General features: G+C 48.9%; 1 protein-coding gene across 2 annotated transcripts in view; it reads right to left on the reverse strand.

Annotated features, from left to right (window-relative positions):
- Positions 1-13746, reverse strand: part of LOC142559654 (MIF4G domain-containing protein B-like) — a 73711-nt gene extending 59965 nt beyond the window's left edge. Inside the window, exons 1-3 of one of the 2 annotated variants that reach the window (XM_075671224.1) lie at positions 13438-13528; positions 12658-12824; positions 188-351 (exon numbers count right to left, since the gene is read on the reverse strand). In XM_075671224.1, coding sequence (XP_075527339.1) covers positions 188-349 — 162 coding nt within the window. In that variant the 5' untranslated portion in view covers positions 350-351; positions 12658-12824; positions 13438-13528. Of the gene's footprint in view, positions 1-187; positions 352-12657; positions 12825-13437 lie in introns of both variants that reach the window. The other variant, XM_075671223.1, reaches the window with a different exon arrangement.
- Positions 13747-14287: the final 541 nt, after the last annotated feature.

Here is a 14287-nt window from a genome sequence, read left to right on the forward strand (position 1 = left end):
CTGTTTATGCGATGTAGAGATAAACGAATGTTACGCTTATAAGTACAAACGTTGTGCTGCATTGCCACCACCACCGACACTCGACGGATTGTCCTTGCGCCGATGCCGGTAGAGTACAAGTAAACATACATAGATAAACAGATACACGCCGTCTGATCAGATGCAGTCGATGGAAGATAGTGCTCACCTTCAAACGTTCAGCCGTCGCTGTCGACTTCTGCTGGGGCGTGGACGCTGCAATCCCAGCATTGTCGGATAACGGCTTTACATCGCAAGCGCTTTGAGCGCCCCCGCAGGCCAACGGCGGGGCCTCCTGATCAGCAGGTGGTTCGCCAGACGTAACGACCATATCTGCAACAAGAAAAGTGCAACCGGGCGCTTAGAAATACGTACATATTTTAACTGCAGCGTACTGTATGTAACTTAGATCGCTGCATCCAGTTAATACTATTCGAGTATTAGCGGGTGGGTCGATGAAGCCGGGATGGTATTCTGAACACCGCTATAAATTCCGCCGAGCTTGCTTTGTTGACCAATTAATTTCAGGGGAGGCAACAACCCTGTTATAGTCACAAGCGGGGAATGGTAAGCAAAATTTATCAGGGAACTTTTGCAGAGAATAAAGAAAGCCAGGGGTCGCATTTTTTCAACGCTGGCATTTCATTTCGAAACCATTACTTTCATCGATAGTCAGTGGCTAGGACGTCTCCGCATCATTATTATCGCTGGGAAAGGACACGACTGCCACACTGTTAGCAAAAGGAATGAAAAGTGAAATATAACATTGACGTAAGAGTTCTGCGGAAACCGGCAAGGTGGAGAGAAGTAATTAAGAGAAAATGAAACGTCCACCCAGTCGCAGCAATTCCTACAAAGGAAACCCATTCGGATTTCCTTTGTAACACGTATGGGTTTCCTTTGTAGCAATTGCTACGATTGGGTAGACGTCCGATTTTCTCTTAATGAAATATAACATTACGAAATATGGGCCCAGAACCAAGAGAATCCAATGATTTTATTTCTTTGTTCGCGAGGCACAACATCCCAAAGCTATTAGCAATCGTAGTGAAGGTGTCCAGATTAAGTTTTACCCCTTGATGCTGTTTAGGGAGCACCTAAATGTAAGTAAGCGAGCGCTGTCGCATTTCGCGCCCATCGAAATGCGGCCGCCGGGAATCGAACCCAGAACCTCGCGCTTAGCGCCACAGGGACATGGCCAGTAAGCCACCTCGGCGAGTTGGGTGCGCGTTAAAGAAACGCAGGTGGTCAAACTTAATCCTGAGAGCCCCTAATGCAGCCTCAATCATAATCTCCTGTGCAGTTTGGAGACATAAAACCCACCAATTTTCATTCTTTTAACGCGTGCTTGACCGGCTCAATTGTACAGCTGTCTTGCACGACCTTAGTATATATGTTTAACATGCTGGCGGTGAATCCACCTAAGCTGCCCTTAGTCCCCGAGATCAGCGTTCACAGCGCCATTTTAGCGCCTTGTTGTTTGGACACGATGCTAAAGCAAAGATGGTGGCGCGCAATACACACAGGGTGACGCCATTTCGTCTGAGATTCGGGGAAGAGCCGGAACCAGGTACCAAATTCAAGTCGTTCGTTGTCGCCATTCAATCAACGTTAGCTTCATCTTTAGGACATGGTGTCAGTATATACCGGCTGTTTTTACAAAGACATTACGTAGTATCTAACAGCATTACAGAAACGCTGTCAGTGGTGGCGACTCTGGGATGACGGGAAATACGGGGTAATTAGTAGCCAATTACCAAAGAATACATCAATTAACTCCTAAATCTTTAGGTTCAGCGAGCTCATGGTAATTGGGAAATGCAAGCCAGCCCTCCGTACAAACAAGAATAGCTTTTGGATATGAAAAATTGCGATTACCCGCGGAACTGTGGCACGACGAATTTCGGCCAAGTGCGCGAAAACGAAATCGGAACTCTCTATCGGCCGCTGGGATTCCGTTTGAATGGAAGTGCCGTTTCTCGCGTAGTGCGCATTGCCATCGGCTCGGGACGAACAGAGAAAAGTGCGTACTCGTCCGTAGTACCTAGGTAAGGTCTCAATATTTCTCTCCCGCAACTCACACAAACGCACAAGCGTCGGGGCGGCAAAGGCGGCGCACCTGTCACGTGCCTGCGCCGTCGCGTGTCTGTCGCGTTACGTATTTGTGGACCGTAAAAAATTGCACAGAGAATAAAGAGTTAGTGGAATGCATAAGCGCTGATATTAATTGTTTCGGGAATGGTGCTGAAATTGTCCTATTAGGTGACATGAATGCCCACAAAGGACAATAACGGGAAGTCAATGCTAGACCTTTGTGAGCAACATAACCTCGTGATCGTGAATACAGGGCCTAAGTGTGAAGGGCAGATCACGTGGGAAGTGGGAAACCGGCAATCAACCATTGATTACCGTCTGATGACAGAAGGAATTGACGATAAGTTGAGAGAAATGATTATTGATGAGGAAGGGCATAGCAGCATAGGGAGTGACCATAAACGCATCATTTTGAAAATGGGATATGTAGTTGGGGAAGAGAGCAAGGAGAGCAAAATGGCCAGTCCAAATTTGAACGCTGAACAAATAGCAAATATAGTCATTAGAGTTGAGGAAGAACTTGGCAAATGGCCAAGTAAAGAAGGGGAATATGGTGAGCTTCTCAGTGTAATAACCACAGAAAGCACATGTTCGTTGGAAAGGAAAAAAGAAACCGAAAAGCTGGTGGAACAAGGAGATACGAGAAGCGATCGCCGAACGACAAAGCATCCCGAGAGCACCGGCAGGCAAAGAAGGCGCAGTTGCCACAGAATGAAGTAACCAGTAGATGGGAAATATACAGGGAGAAAAAAGTCTATGGTTCAAATACTGGTGCAAGCAAAATTAAAAGGTGAAAGTGAAAGTTGGTTGTCAGAAATACGTGAGAAAAAGAAGGCCGCACCTAGAATATTTTGGAGCCACATAAAATTATTAGGCAGGAAGTCAACAACTATACAACAACATATCCTGGACGAAGATGAAAACAGACTGGAAGGAGAAGCGGCAATAAATTACACCCGAAAAGTAACAGCCGAATCTTTCCAAGGCAATGACGAGGTTGTATTTGAAGAAAAAAAAAAGAGTATGAAAGAGACCCAGTGGGAAAGGAGCTGGTGCTGGAGAAATTTCAACTGGAAGAAAGCGGAAGAGGAAATTGCGAAGCGCACTGACACAGAGCTATACGAGGTTCCCATTAAGCTGATAAATGAACTAGGACCAAAAAGTAAGGAAGCTCTGGTGAAAGCAGTGGAAAAAAAACTTTAAAAGATGGACGAATACCAGGCAGTTGGCGACAAAGTGGAATGAATTTAATTTATAAATGTAAGGGGGAGGAAGACAGAATTCACTCGTATAGACCATTGACCATTACATCGGTAATATACAAGTTAGCAATGCAGGCAATCAAATTAAAGCTTGAAGTATGGGCAGAGAATAATGGCATTTTGGGAGAGCTTCAGAATGGCTTCAGAATAGGTAGGCGCTTGGATGATAACTTGTTTGTTCTTACTCAGTATATTGAAATATCAAAACCAGAAAGCAGACCGTTGTATGTGGCCTTTTTGGACATTACAGGAGCCTACGACAACGTAGACGGCAACATTATGTGGGATATTCTGGAAGGGGAAGGCTTAGGTAACGATTGTCTACAGCTTTTGAGAGAGATTTACCTAGAAAATACCGTTTGCATTGAATGGGAAGGTATGAAGAGTGACGAGAAAGTTCATATCAACAAGGGACTGAGGCAGGGGTGCCCTTTATCCCTGCTGCTGTTTATGATGTACATGGTGAGGACGGAGACTGCGCTAGAAGGAAGTAATATCGGATTGAATCTCTCATAAAACAGGCGGGTACAGTAGTAGAGCAGCTTCTCCCAGGTTTATTTTATTCGGACGACATTGTGTTGCTAGCTAAGAAGCAAATTGATTTGCAACGTCTGGCGTCTGGCTGCAACGTCTGTGGACAGGAAGGCAACAATTTAGGTTTGAAATTTAGTGTTAGAAAATCAGGTGTTATGGTATTCAATGAAAACAGTGGACAGCGGAGATACAGGGCCAAGAAATACCTCGGGTAACAGAATATAAATACCTCGGTATATGGATAAATAAAGACAATGGATATATGGAAACACAGGAAAAAACCATAACAGTAAAGGGGAAGAGAAATGCAGCCATAATGAAGCACAGAGCGCTATGGGGATACAATAGGTACGAGGTCCTCCGAGGTATGTGGAAAGGTGTAATGGTTCCAGGACTTACTTTTGGAAATGCAGTTGTTTGCTTTAAATCGGGGGTACAATCAGGACTCAACGGGAACCAAATGTCAGGGGGTCGCCTCGCATTGGGCGCTCACGGGAAGACTACAAATGAAGCTGTGCAGGGTGATAGGGGCTGGACTAGATTTGAAGTGAGGGAAGCTCGCAGTAAAATTGAGTATGAAGAACGGCTGAGGAATATGGAAGAAAGTAAATAGGCTGGGAGAGTGTTCAGGTATCTGCAGAGAAAAAAAACATTGATTCACAGTGGAGGAAAAGAACTAGGAAGCTTACCAGCAAGTATGCGGCCTGTAGGGTGGGCAACACAACAAGAAAGAAGGTCAAGCGGAAAGTCAGAGAGGCTGAAATAATCTCATGGGTGGCGGCAATGGAAAAGAAACCTGCCATGAGTAACTGCTTAAGAGGAAAGAACGAAATAACTCAAAGGGAAGCTCATTACTTTTCGAAGCGAGATCGGGATGTCTTAGAACACGCACCTATAAAGCGAGATATAAAAAGGAAGAAGAAGCATGTGCTTGCTGCGGTAAAGCTAGGGAAACGACGGAGCATGTTGTATTAGAATGTGAAGACGTCTACCCAGCGGTCGATTTAGGCACCACTGGCATCCGTGAAGCCCTTAGGTTCAGCGGGAGCAGTGGTAAAGCAAGCATGTCCGTAATAGGTATCAGTAAGAGGCGATTGGAGTGTAGCGGCAGCAGCATCGGCGTCGCACGAGAGATGACGTAGACGCTAGCGTCTACACGAGGCTCGAGCGGCTGGCACGCTCCGGCACGGGCTAGCGTTCCGAAGGAGATTAAAAAGAATGCTACGCTAAGAGATCGAGTGTCAGTTCTTCCTCTCCTGCGAGTCCGAGACTTTAACGGTCTACTTGGTCGCTCGTCGCCACAGTTTGGTGACCCGGACGTGATACTGCCATACGCTCCTGTGGTAGAGACGACCATGGACCAGACCGACGCTACGAGAGCTCAAGGCCAGAACCCTTCCGAGGAACGCGGTGAGCCCTCCTGTTCCGCCATCGCTGTCCGCCTCCCACAGTACTGGGACCAGCATCCTTCGGCGTGGTTTCTTCAGGCCGAAGCGCAATTTCAAGTCGCTGGTATCCGCTCTCAAGCCTCGAAGTTCCATTACGCCGTCGCAGCGCTCTCGCTCGCCGCCATTGACGAGGTAGCAGATTTGTTGAACTCCCCATTGTCTGCCGCCGCCTATGACGATCTCAAGGCAGCACTGCTACAGCGCACAGCAGCTTCACAACGTTCTCGCATCCAGCAGCTTCTGTCCGCTGAAGAACTCGGCGACCGACGCCCTCGTCAACTTCTTCGCCGAATGAGCCAGCTGCTCGGAAACAACGCGAGATCCATCGACGACACGCTGTTGCGCGAATTGTTAACGCGATAGCGTTAAGGAGCTCGTGTCGCAGAAAAGCCGGTGTCGGCGGCGTCGGTGTCGGTGTCGGCGTCCGCGGCGTTGACCGTGAGCGATAAATCACGGCAGGCACTTCATAAATAAAAAGCAACTTCCAAGATGGGCTGGGTGGGAATCGAACCAGGGTCTCCGGAGTGTGAGACGGAGACGTTACCACTGAGCCACGAGTTCGATGCATCAAAGCGGTACAAAAGCGCCTCTAGTGAACGCGGTGTTGCCTTAGAAACGAGCTGTTTCTAAGGCTCAGGCGTGCGTCGCTTGCTCAGGCGCACATTTCGTTGTCGCGCCGAACGCTGCGTTGCTCGACGCTCACCGCGTCCGATGCGGGGCGCGTAGTCGCTGCGCCGTAGCCCAATACCCCTTGGCGGGTCGACGGGAACGCTGTCGCGTTCCACTCTTGAAGGCGAAGCTTAAGCGTCCTCCAATTGTTTTTGCAACGACTCCCGGCTAACGTGCAGATGGTCCTGGCGACAGCCTCCACCATGGACCTTACCGGACTTGCCGCTTTGGCCGAAAAAGTCATGGAAGTAGCCACCCCAACTATCGCAGCCACGTCACCGTCTCCGGGTGACAATACAACCGCTCTGCAAACTCTTCCCTTCTCTTCCGCAGTGCAATCTCAGCTCGACTCCTTGTGTGAGCGCCTGGAACGCATCATCTGTGGAGCGGAACATCGCCGCACATCTCGTCGCCCACGCAGCCGTAGTTCCGGCAGATCAAGACGCACGGGCACCCGCAATGAAACCTCAGCTACAACGCCTGGCGTTTGCTACTACCACCGCCGTTTTGGAAACTACGCTCGTCACTATCGGCGTCCCTGCGCTTGGCAGGGAAACGGGCCGGCCGACCTCTAACGGCGACGAGTGGTCCGGCCCAGCACACAAGTCACCTTTTCTACGTGACGGACAGAGTTACGGGTCAACGGTTCTTAGTCGACACAGGTGCTGACCTCAGCATTCTTCCCGCAAACCACTCCGACCGAAAAGCGACACCTGTCTTGTTTTTGCAAGCCGTCAACGGCACCGGGATTCCAGTTTTCTCGTCACGCTCCGTCATGCTAAACCTTGGCCTTCGACGAGCGTTCCGCTCGATTTTCCTGGTTGCAGACGTCCGTCATGCAGTCATTGGAGCAGACTTTTTGCATAACTACGGACTCCTTGTGGACATCCAACGACGCCGTCTCATCGACTCCGTGACCCAGCTATCCGTTCCCGGCGTCCCATCATCAGGCACATCGCCCATAGCGCCCATTTCTGCCATGTTGGACGAACCTTTCGCCGCGCTCCTACGCGAGTTTCCCACTTTGAGGCGCCTGCCGGACTGGACGCAACCGGTACAACATGATGTGTGCCATCACATCGTCACCTCCCGCCCACCGGTCTGTTTCCCACCCCGGCGTTTGTCCCCGGAGAAACTCAAGATCGCTCGCGCAGAGTTCGAACACATGCTGCAACTTGGCATCATCCGCCCTTCCTCGAGTAACTGGGCATCACCACTTCACATGGTGCCTAAGAAGACGGGAGACTAGCGCCCATGCGGCGATTACCGGGCACTAAACAACGTCACAGTTCCTGATCGCTACCCTCTACCGAACATTCAGGACTTCACGGTAGCGTTGCACGGTGCGACGATCTTTTCTAAGATCGATCTCGTTCGCGCCTACCATCAACTACCGGTCGCTGAAGAAGACATTCCCAAGACCGCTATGACCACACCCTTCGGTCTTTTCGAATTTCTCCGCATGCCTTTCGGTTTACGGAACGCGGGCCAATCCTTTCAGCGTTTCATCGATTCCGTCACCCGGGGTTTGCCTTTCGTTTTTGCATACATTGACGACCTTCTCGTCGCAAGCTCTTCGGCAGAAGAACATCTTCACCACTTGCGGTTGTTGTTTTCACGCCTTGCCAGTAAAGGAATTGTCATCAACGCCGCCAAGAGTGAATTCGGTCAACCCGAACTCGAGTTCCTCGGTCATATCGTCGACGCTAACGGCATTCGACCACTGCCGTCCAAGATCCGCGCCATCGAAAACCTTCCCCGACCGACCACACTCACCAAGCTTCGCCAATTTCTCGGATTCGTCAATTTCTACCGCCGATTCATTCCCGAGTGCGCACTACTTATGGCTCCGCTAGGCGCTCTCCTGGTAAACAAACGCAAACAAGTGCTTCAGTCGACTGAAGAGGCCACCGACGCTTTCACAAGAGGCAAGTCTGCCCTCGCCGACGCCACGCTGCTTAGACACCCAAAGCCAGAGGCACCCACTGCCATCATGACCGACGTTTCAAACACCGCCGTTGGTGCCGTTCTGCAACAATTCATCGACAATGCGTGGCATCCACTCGCTTTTTTCTCCAAGAAACTGAAGCTTGCGCAGTCCCGCTACAGCGTGTTCGGCCGTGAATTACTCGCTATTTACCTGGCTATCAAGCATTTTCGCCATTTCCTAGAAGGCCGTGCATTCACTGTCTTGACTGACCACAAGCCCCTTGTGCACGCAACGAATCGCTCGGCGTCCTGTTACTTGCCCCGCGAGATTCGACACCTTTCCTACATCTCCGAGTTTACAACAACGTTCCACCACATCAAGGGCACCGACAACGTTCCAGCCGACGTTCTGAGTCGTGTCAATGTCGTTTCCACTTTGACATCGGAACCTTTCATCATCGAGGCCGACTTACTCGCCAGTCAACAGCGTGACGACACTGAACTTCGTACACTCCGGAATTCGTCAACGTCCCTGAAATTGGAAGACGTCGTTGTGACCCCAGATGGTACATCCGTCGTCTGCGACACTTCTAACGACACACCTAGACCATACATTCCGGCATCCCTTCGCAGACGTCTATTCGAAACCGTGCACAACCTGTCGCACCCTGGCATACGCGCGACACAGAAGCTCCTTTCCAGTCGTTTCATTTGGCCTCGGCTAAACGCGCAAGTTCGCGATTGGGTTCGCTGCTGTTTGTCGTGTCAACGTTCGAAGATCCAGCGTCACCCCATTCCGCCTGCCAAGTCTTTTCTTCCACCGGATGCTCGTTTTGACACCGTACACCTGGACCTCGTCGGCCCTCTCCCACCTTCGAAAGGTTACTGCTACATACTGACATGCATCGACCGTTATACACGGTGGCCAGAAGCTACACCTATATCTGACATCTCAGCGCCCACTGTTGCAGCAGCTTTCGTGTCTACGTGGATCGCAAGGTTCGGCTGCCCATCCACAATAATCACATATCGCGGTCGACAGTTTGACTCAGCACTCTTCAACGAGCTACTCAAACTACTCGGAACGACACGTTCTCGCACAACTGCTTACCACCCGAAGTCCAATGCACTAGTTGAACGTTTTCACCGGCATCTCAAGGCCTCCCTTATGGCACATGAATCGCCGGAGAAGTGGGTCCTGCATTTGCCCCTCGTCTTACTTGGCATCAGAGCCGCACTCAAGAGCGACCTAGGTTGCTCCTGTGCTGAGCTAGTTTACGGCACTCACCTACGCCTTCCGTGCGATTTCTTTGTCGCCACCCCCAAAACGCCTATGCCATCACCTGCCGACTACGTTGCCGAACTGCAAGCTTTCTTCAGCTAGATACGCCCCGTGCCTACATGTTCACAAGAAGCAAGGTCCCCGTACGTTTCTCCCGCACTCACCTCTGCTACGCACGTTTTCGTGCGTAACTGTGCCGTGCGGAAGCCTTTGCAGCCACACTACTCCGGGCCATATTGTGTCATATTGGCCATATGGGGCCATATTGGTGGAAGAAAAGTAGGGAAACGACAAAAGACGGAGACGTACAAAAGCACAGTTCGTAATAGGGTATCAGAAAATCTGGGCGTGGTAGTTCATCGTGTTTTTTTTTCTTTTTTCATTGTTTAACCTAGGTAGGACATTATGCAGTATAATAGCAAGAGCTTGGTGGCGCAGCCTACCGCTGCGTTCCAAAGGGGACGCTCATAACATCCATCCATACGTCGATCCATCCATGCGCCGTTGACAAACGTATGGATGACAAACGCGTATCTTGTCAGCCCGTTGCTTCACCTCCTGACTCGCTGCTTCGGTATGCATAGCATAGCTCTGAAGTCTCCGCCAGAGCCTTTGGAATCTCGCGTTCCTTTTCCGCTTGATACTTTCGAGCCGCCATTGCTGCGTCTGCAAGTAAGTGCTGGCGTGCAACATAGCGCACCTAGCGCAAGCAAGCCACGTCCGTCTGGGGCGCGCACACCCGTACCGGGGAGCGGAGCAAGGAGTGGAGGCGCCGAGACAGTAGCGGCTGGCGAGCGGGTGCGAGTGGGAGAGCACGCGCATGCGCGTGGAGGGGGTCGATTTCAGAGCGACCTTCGACCGAAGCTTGACTAGCTGATTATCCTCTCACGTTCTGAACACAGCCTGTGCAAGTGTTCATTGTTGCACAACATTGTTCGATACTCCACATTACTGCTCGGCATTGTACAGAGACTGAACAAAGCATGTGGATGCTGCAGAGCCAGTTGAACGCAAAATTTACCGCCTTGCTTGCACATAAAAGCTCATCGAACGCAGTAGACCATGTACGAAGAGGCTTCTGCATGCTCCCTGACCTGAAAACCAGCGCTTCGCGAGCCTACGGAATGCAGTAAAAAACGAAGTGGCTGCTGCAGTGAGTAAAACCACATGCCCCATTTCATCATCCTCATCAATATTATTATCATCATCCTCAATGTACAATAGAGGGAAAACACGGAGAAGGCGGGGAGAAGAAATTCAAGAGGTGCCGAGAAGAGGATATGCCACCTTGAAGAAGACAAGTCCACTTGTCGAAACGTTGGCTTCCGCATTTACCTTGTTAGTTTTTCTCATCGTCCATGCACAATAGGAACTAAAACCTATTTCAGATTTTCGAAACTATTACTTTCCCGCATAGCATGGGCATCACTATGGATAGTATTGACTCAAATAAATCTTTAGAGTATTTTTTTCTTGCGTGATCTGACTTACAAAAGTTGGGAACTAGGAACTAGGTGCATACCTTGGTGTAGTTAATTACTTCAAGAAATTTCTAAAGGCCCTCACAACGAAGCTTTATTACATAAGGGGGATGGCAAAAGTTGCATGACAAACTATAGAAAATGAATAGGCAACAAGAATCAAAATGTGGCGGAACAACACTACTAAATGAAATATTAAAAAAAACGCGACATAAGGAACAATACGAAAAAAATCAGACACATTACGGTCAATGGAGCACAACTGAATAAAAAACTACGGGTCGCTTTATTTTTTTTGGAAGTTGTTCAAAATTAGTCGCATTCATTTCAGTTGCGATTGCAGGAGGTAACTGGTTCCACTCAATGGTTTTGGGCATGAACGGGTTGGCAAAAGTTGAAGTGCGGCAAGTGATGCGTTTGATCTTGAAAGAATGGTCTCGACGTGGAAAGACGGCGGAAGGTGAGTGAAAGAAATCGTCATGAAGCAACGGATTGTGATAAATTTTGTACAACTGAGTTAAGTGAGCAAGTCTGCGACGATGGGAAAGGTTATCAAGACGCGCACGACCTATTAACGCCACGACGCTGGAATGTTCGCCAAGAAATGCTTCGCGCTCAAAAAATGAAACGAGCAGCACGGTTCTGCAGGGATTCAATGTTATCTATGATGCAGGCTTGATCCGGGTCCCATATGGCTGAAGCGTACTCGATTTTAGGTCGGATTAAGGTAATATAAGCAGGTTTACGCACCCGCGCAGGAGCCTGTCGAAGGTTACGTTTTAAGTGGCGAAGAGAACGATTAGAAGCTGCTAGAATCAAATCAATGTGATAATTTCAGGTTAAGCCGGACTGAAGGTGAACTCCTAAATGTTTTAAGTGGAAGCTGTCTCAACTGTTATGTCATTACGAGTATGTGGTCGGGATCCGGCAAGAATTTCTAGTGAAGGAGACGAGCTTTGTCTTAGAGTGATTTAGGGTCGTTAGCCACAATGAACACCAAGTGTTAATTGAATTGAGGACAGTTTGTGAAGACTGAAGGTTAGTGTCAGTGTTAATGGATCGGCACACAAAGCAGTCGTCAGCGAACAGCCTAATTTGGGAAGCAATTAGGTAAAGCATTAATATATATATATATATATATATATATATATATATATATATATATATATATATTATAAGATTTTTTTAAATTCTCAGTATCGAAACTAAAAAATCGTAATTTATTACTTTTAGTCGTTTTTCTTGAGGTGCTTCCTACATGTTTCACATAGGAATCCTGACAAATTCTGAGCAATTATTACTGCTATGCATCCATTCAGAACCCCAATCATCAGGTTATAACTTTATGTATATGTTGCGACGACTATGTCTTGAAATAAAATGTTGAAACAGAAATGCAACGAAAAGGAGCAGGTTTATAGCGGTCTCGAAAGCGCTAATATGCTGTTATTTGCATTCATACTGATTGTCACTGTCATGTTCAACTGATTGATTATAGTGCAATGCTTTACATAACGTACGTTGGTCAGCGACTACCGCGTTCCTAATCGGGAATCTAAAGTAGACAACAGCGCATTAACGGACGGAGGGCAGAAGGGGTACAAATATACGCACACTCGCACAGGCAATTTCCAAACGAACTGCCTCGTTGCCCCGTTGCAAAAACACAATCGAAAAAGAAAAGGCCACGAAAAGTAAGGAAAGAAAACAGAACAAAACGGCTCTCAGTATTCTAAGAAAACCAAGGAATATTAGGATAGTGCACCATTCAATGCGCATTGAAGATGTTCTAGTTCTTTGACGAGGCAACTGAAGGCTGCGGACGCAGCCTTGACCATAAGTGTCACCTTTGCGCGACTACTCGCATGCTTTGCAATGACCAAAGTCTGATGAAACTGCGGCTACAAAAACATAATTGTGTCCTCCCTAATATTACTTACGAGGCAGCGCTTGGGTCCATCTCGTTTTGTCCTCCGTCCATTAATGCGCTGTGAAGTCTTCAATAGAAAACCAACTAGCTAGGTCACACACTTTGTTTAACAATATACAACTTTTGTAAATGCTTTGAATTTTCTTTCCGGCCTCATCCATCAAAAAGATCCGGCCACTGCAACAAAAAGGCCTAATTTAATAGCAATCTCAAGATTAAAGATATGGCACTGAAGTATACGCGGTTTAACAAGGACAATAATTAGACGAGCCGGATATTTATCACCTTGGAAAGGCAGCACTAATGAACGGGACCACCAGAAAGCGAGGGGAAAAAGACGGACAACTCGCAAGTAAAGCTTTCATTGAGCCCACACTCCACACAAGCGCACATACACGTCATCGGTGAGGATTCGAATTAGCGGCGTGCGGCTCCATCGCCTTGCTTTCTTGGGGTCCCGCGATTCCGTTAGCCGCTGCCTTTCCAATATGCCTAAGGGGGTTTGCAGGCCCGCATGGCATTTTCTTGTGCGCTAGGACTATCTGTCACACCGTCAGACTGAGCTCGGATATCTGATACTTCATTAAACAGCACAGCGTTCCATCGCCAGACACAGAAATCAAGCGGGGGACGATGCCTGCCAGCCCACTCGAAATAACCCTTCCAAGTTTCGACGTCCTCCCTACACGAAGCGTCGTCACATATATCGAAAGCACTTTGCTTGAACACGGTTAGACCGAGGCGCAGACCGGGCCTTTAAGGATAAGCAGAAGCAAATGTCCCCGCTCACCTGCTGATGCCTTCCCGCCCGGTGCTCCTGGGATCGTCCTAGAACACCGGTAGCCTACGATCATATCAAGGCGGTGGGTTCGCCGTTCTAAAAGAACAGACTTCCTGTTCGTGAACCTTCCTCCACCTTGCGGAATACCGCAGAACTAATTTCCTAAAAGCGGTGTTGCTAGGACACTGCAGGCAGCCGTTTGTTACAAGTGCGGCTCAACAACACGCGCTCGCTCCAAACGTGGATTCAAAACCTGACGGCCCCTCGGCCCCTTCGTCTGCACGGTAGCGAAGGTCGCGCTTCCGACCGCCGGGAACTTCCGATGGTGCGCGCACTCCGACTGGCTGCTTTTCTTTCTTTCTTTAAAACTGCGTCACCGTATCTCTAACAGCTGCGACGTTGTCGGTATCACCCTTTGCTCGCTTTTCGCGCGTTGAAATCGCGCTCAGTTTCCAAGCGTGAGTCGACAATTTGGTGAACTGCGCAAGAACGCGGCACTTTTTTGCCGTAAACCGAAGCCAGAGGCAAGCGATCACGTGCGTTACGGCGAGCGTCGCGAAGTGACAATGAAACGAACAAAGAGGAAAAGACTGAACTTGATCAAAGGCTTACTGCAGAAACAGCGCCATGCTCGGCATTTATTACGTGTGATTTGGGTGGGTTGTCGTGGTCGCGAAAGCAGGACAGCACGCTTTGAGCTTTTCGGTTGTATATTTCCGAGTCTGGGGGGGGGGGGCTGCGTGGCAGGGTGTGAACTTATGTCTGTAAGCGCGTATGTAACGTTATGCGAGAGTGACCATTTCGGAAAACACCGGGACACCATGCTCAAACGGGACACTCTGTGCCAGATATATCTGGC

The sequence above is a fragment of the Dermacentor variabilis genome, chromosome 10 (assembly GCF_050947875.1).
Source record: "Dermacentor variabilis isolate Ectoservices chromosome 10, ASM5094787v1, whole genome shotgun sequence".
Taxonomy (NCBI): Eukaryota; Metazoa; Arthropoda; class Arachnida; order Ixodida; family Ixodidae; genus Dermacentor; species Dermacentor variabilis.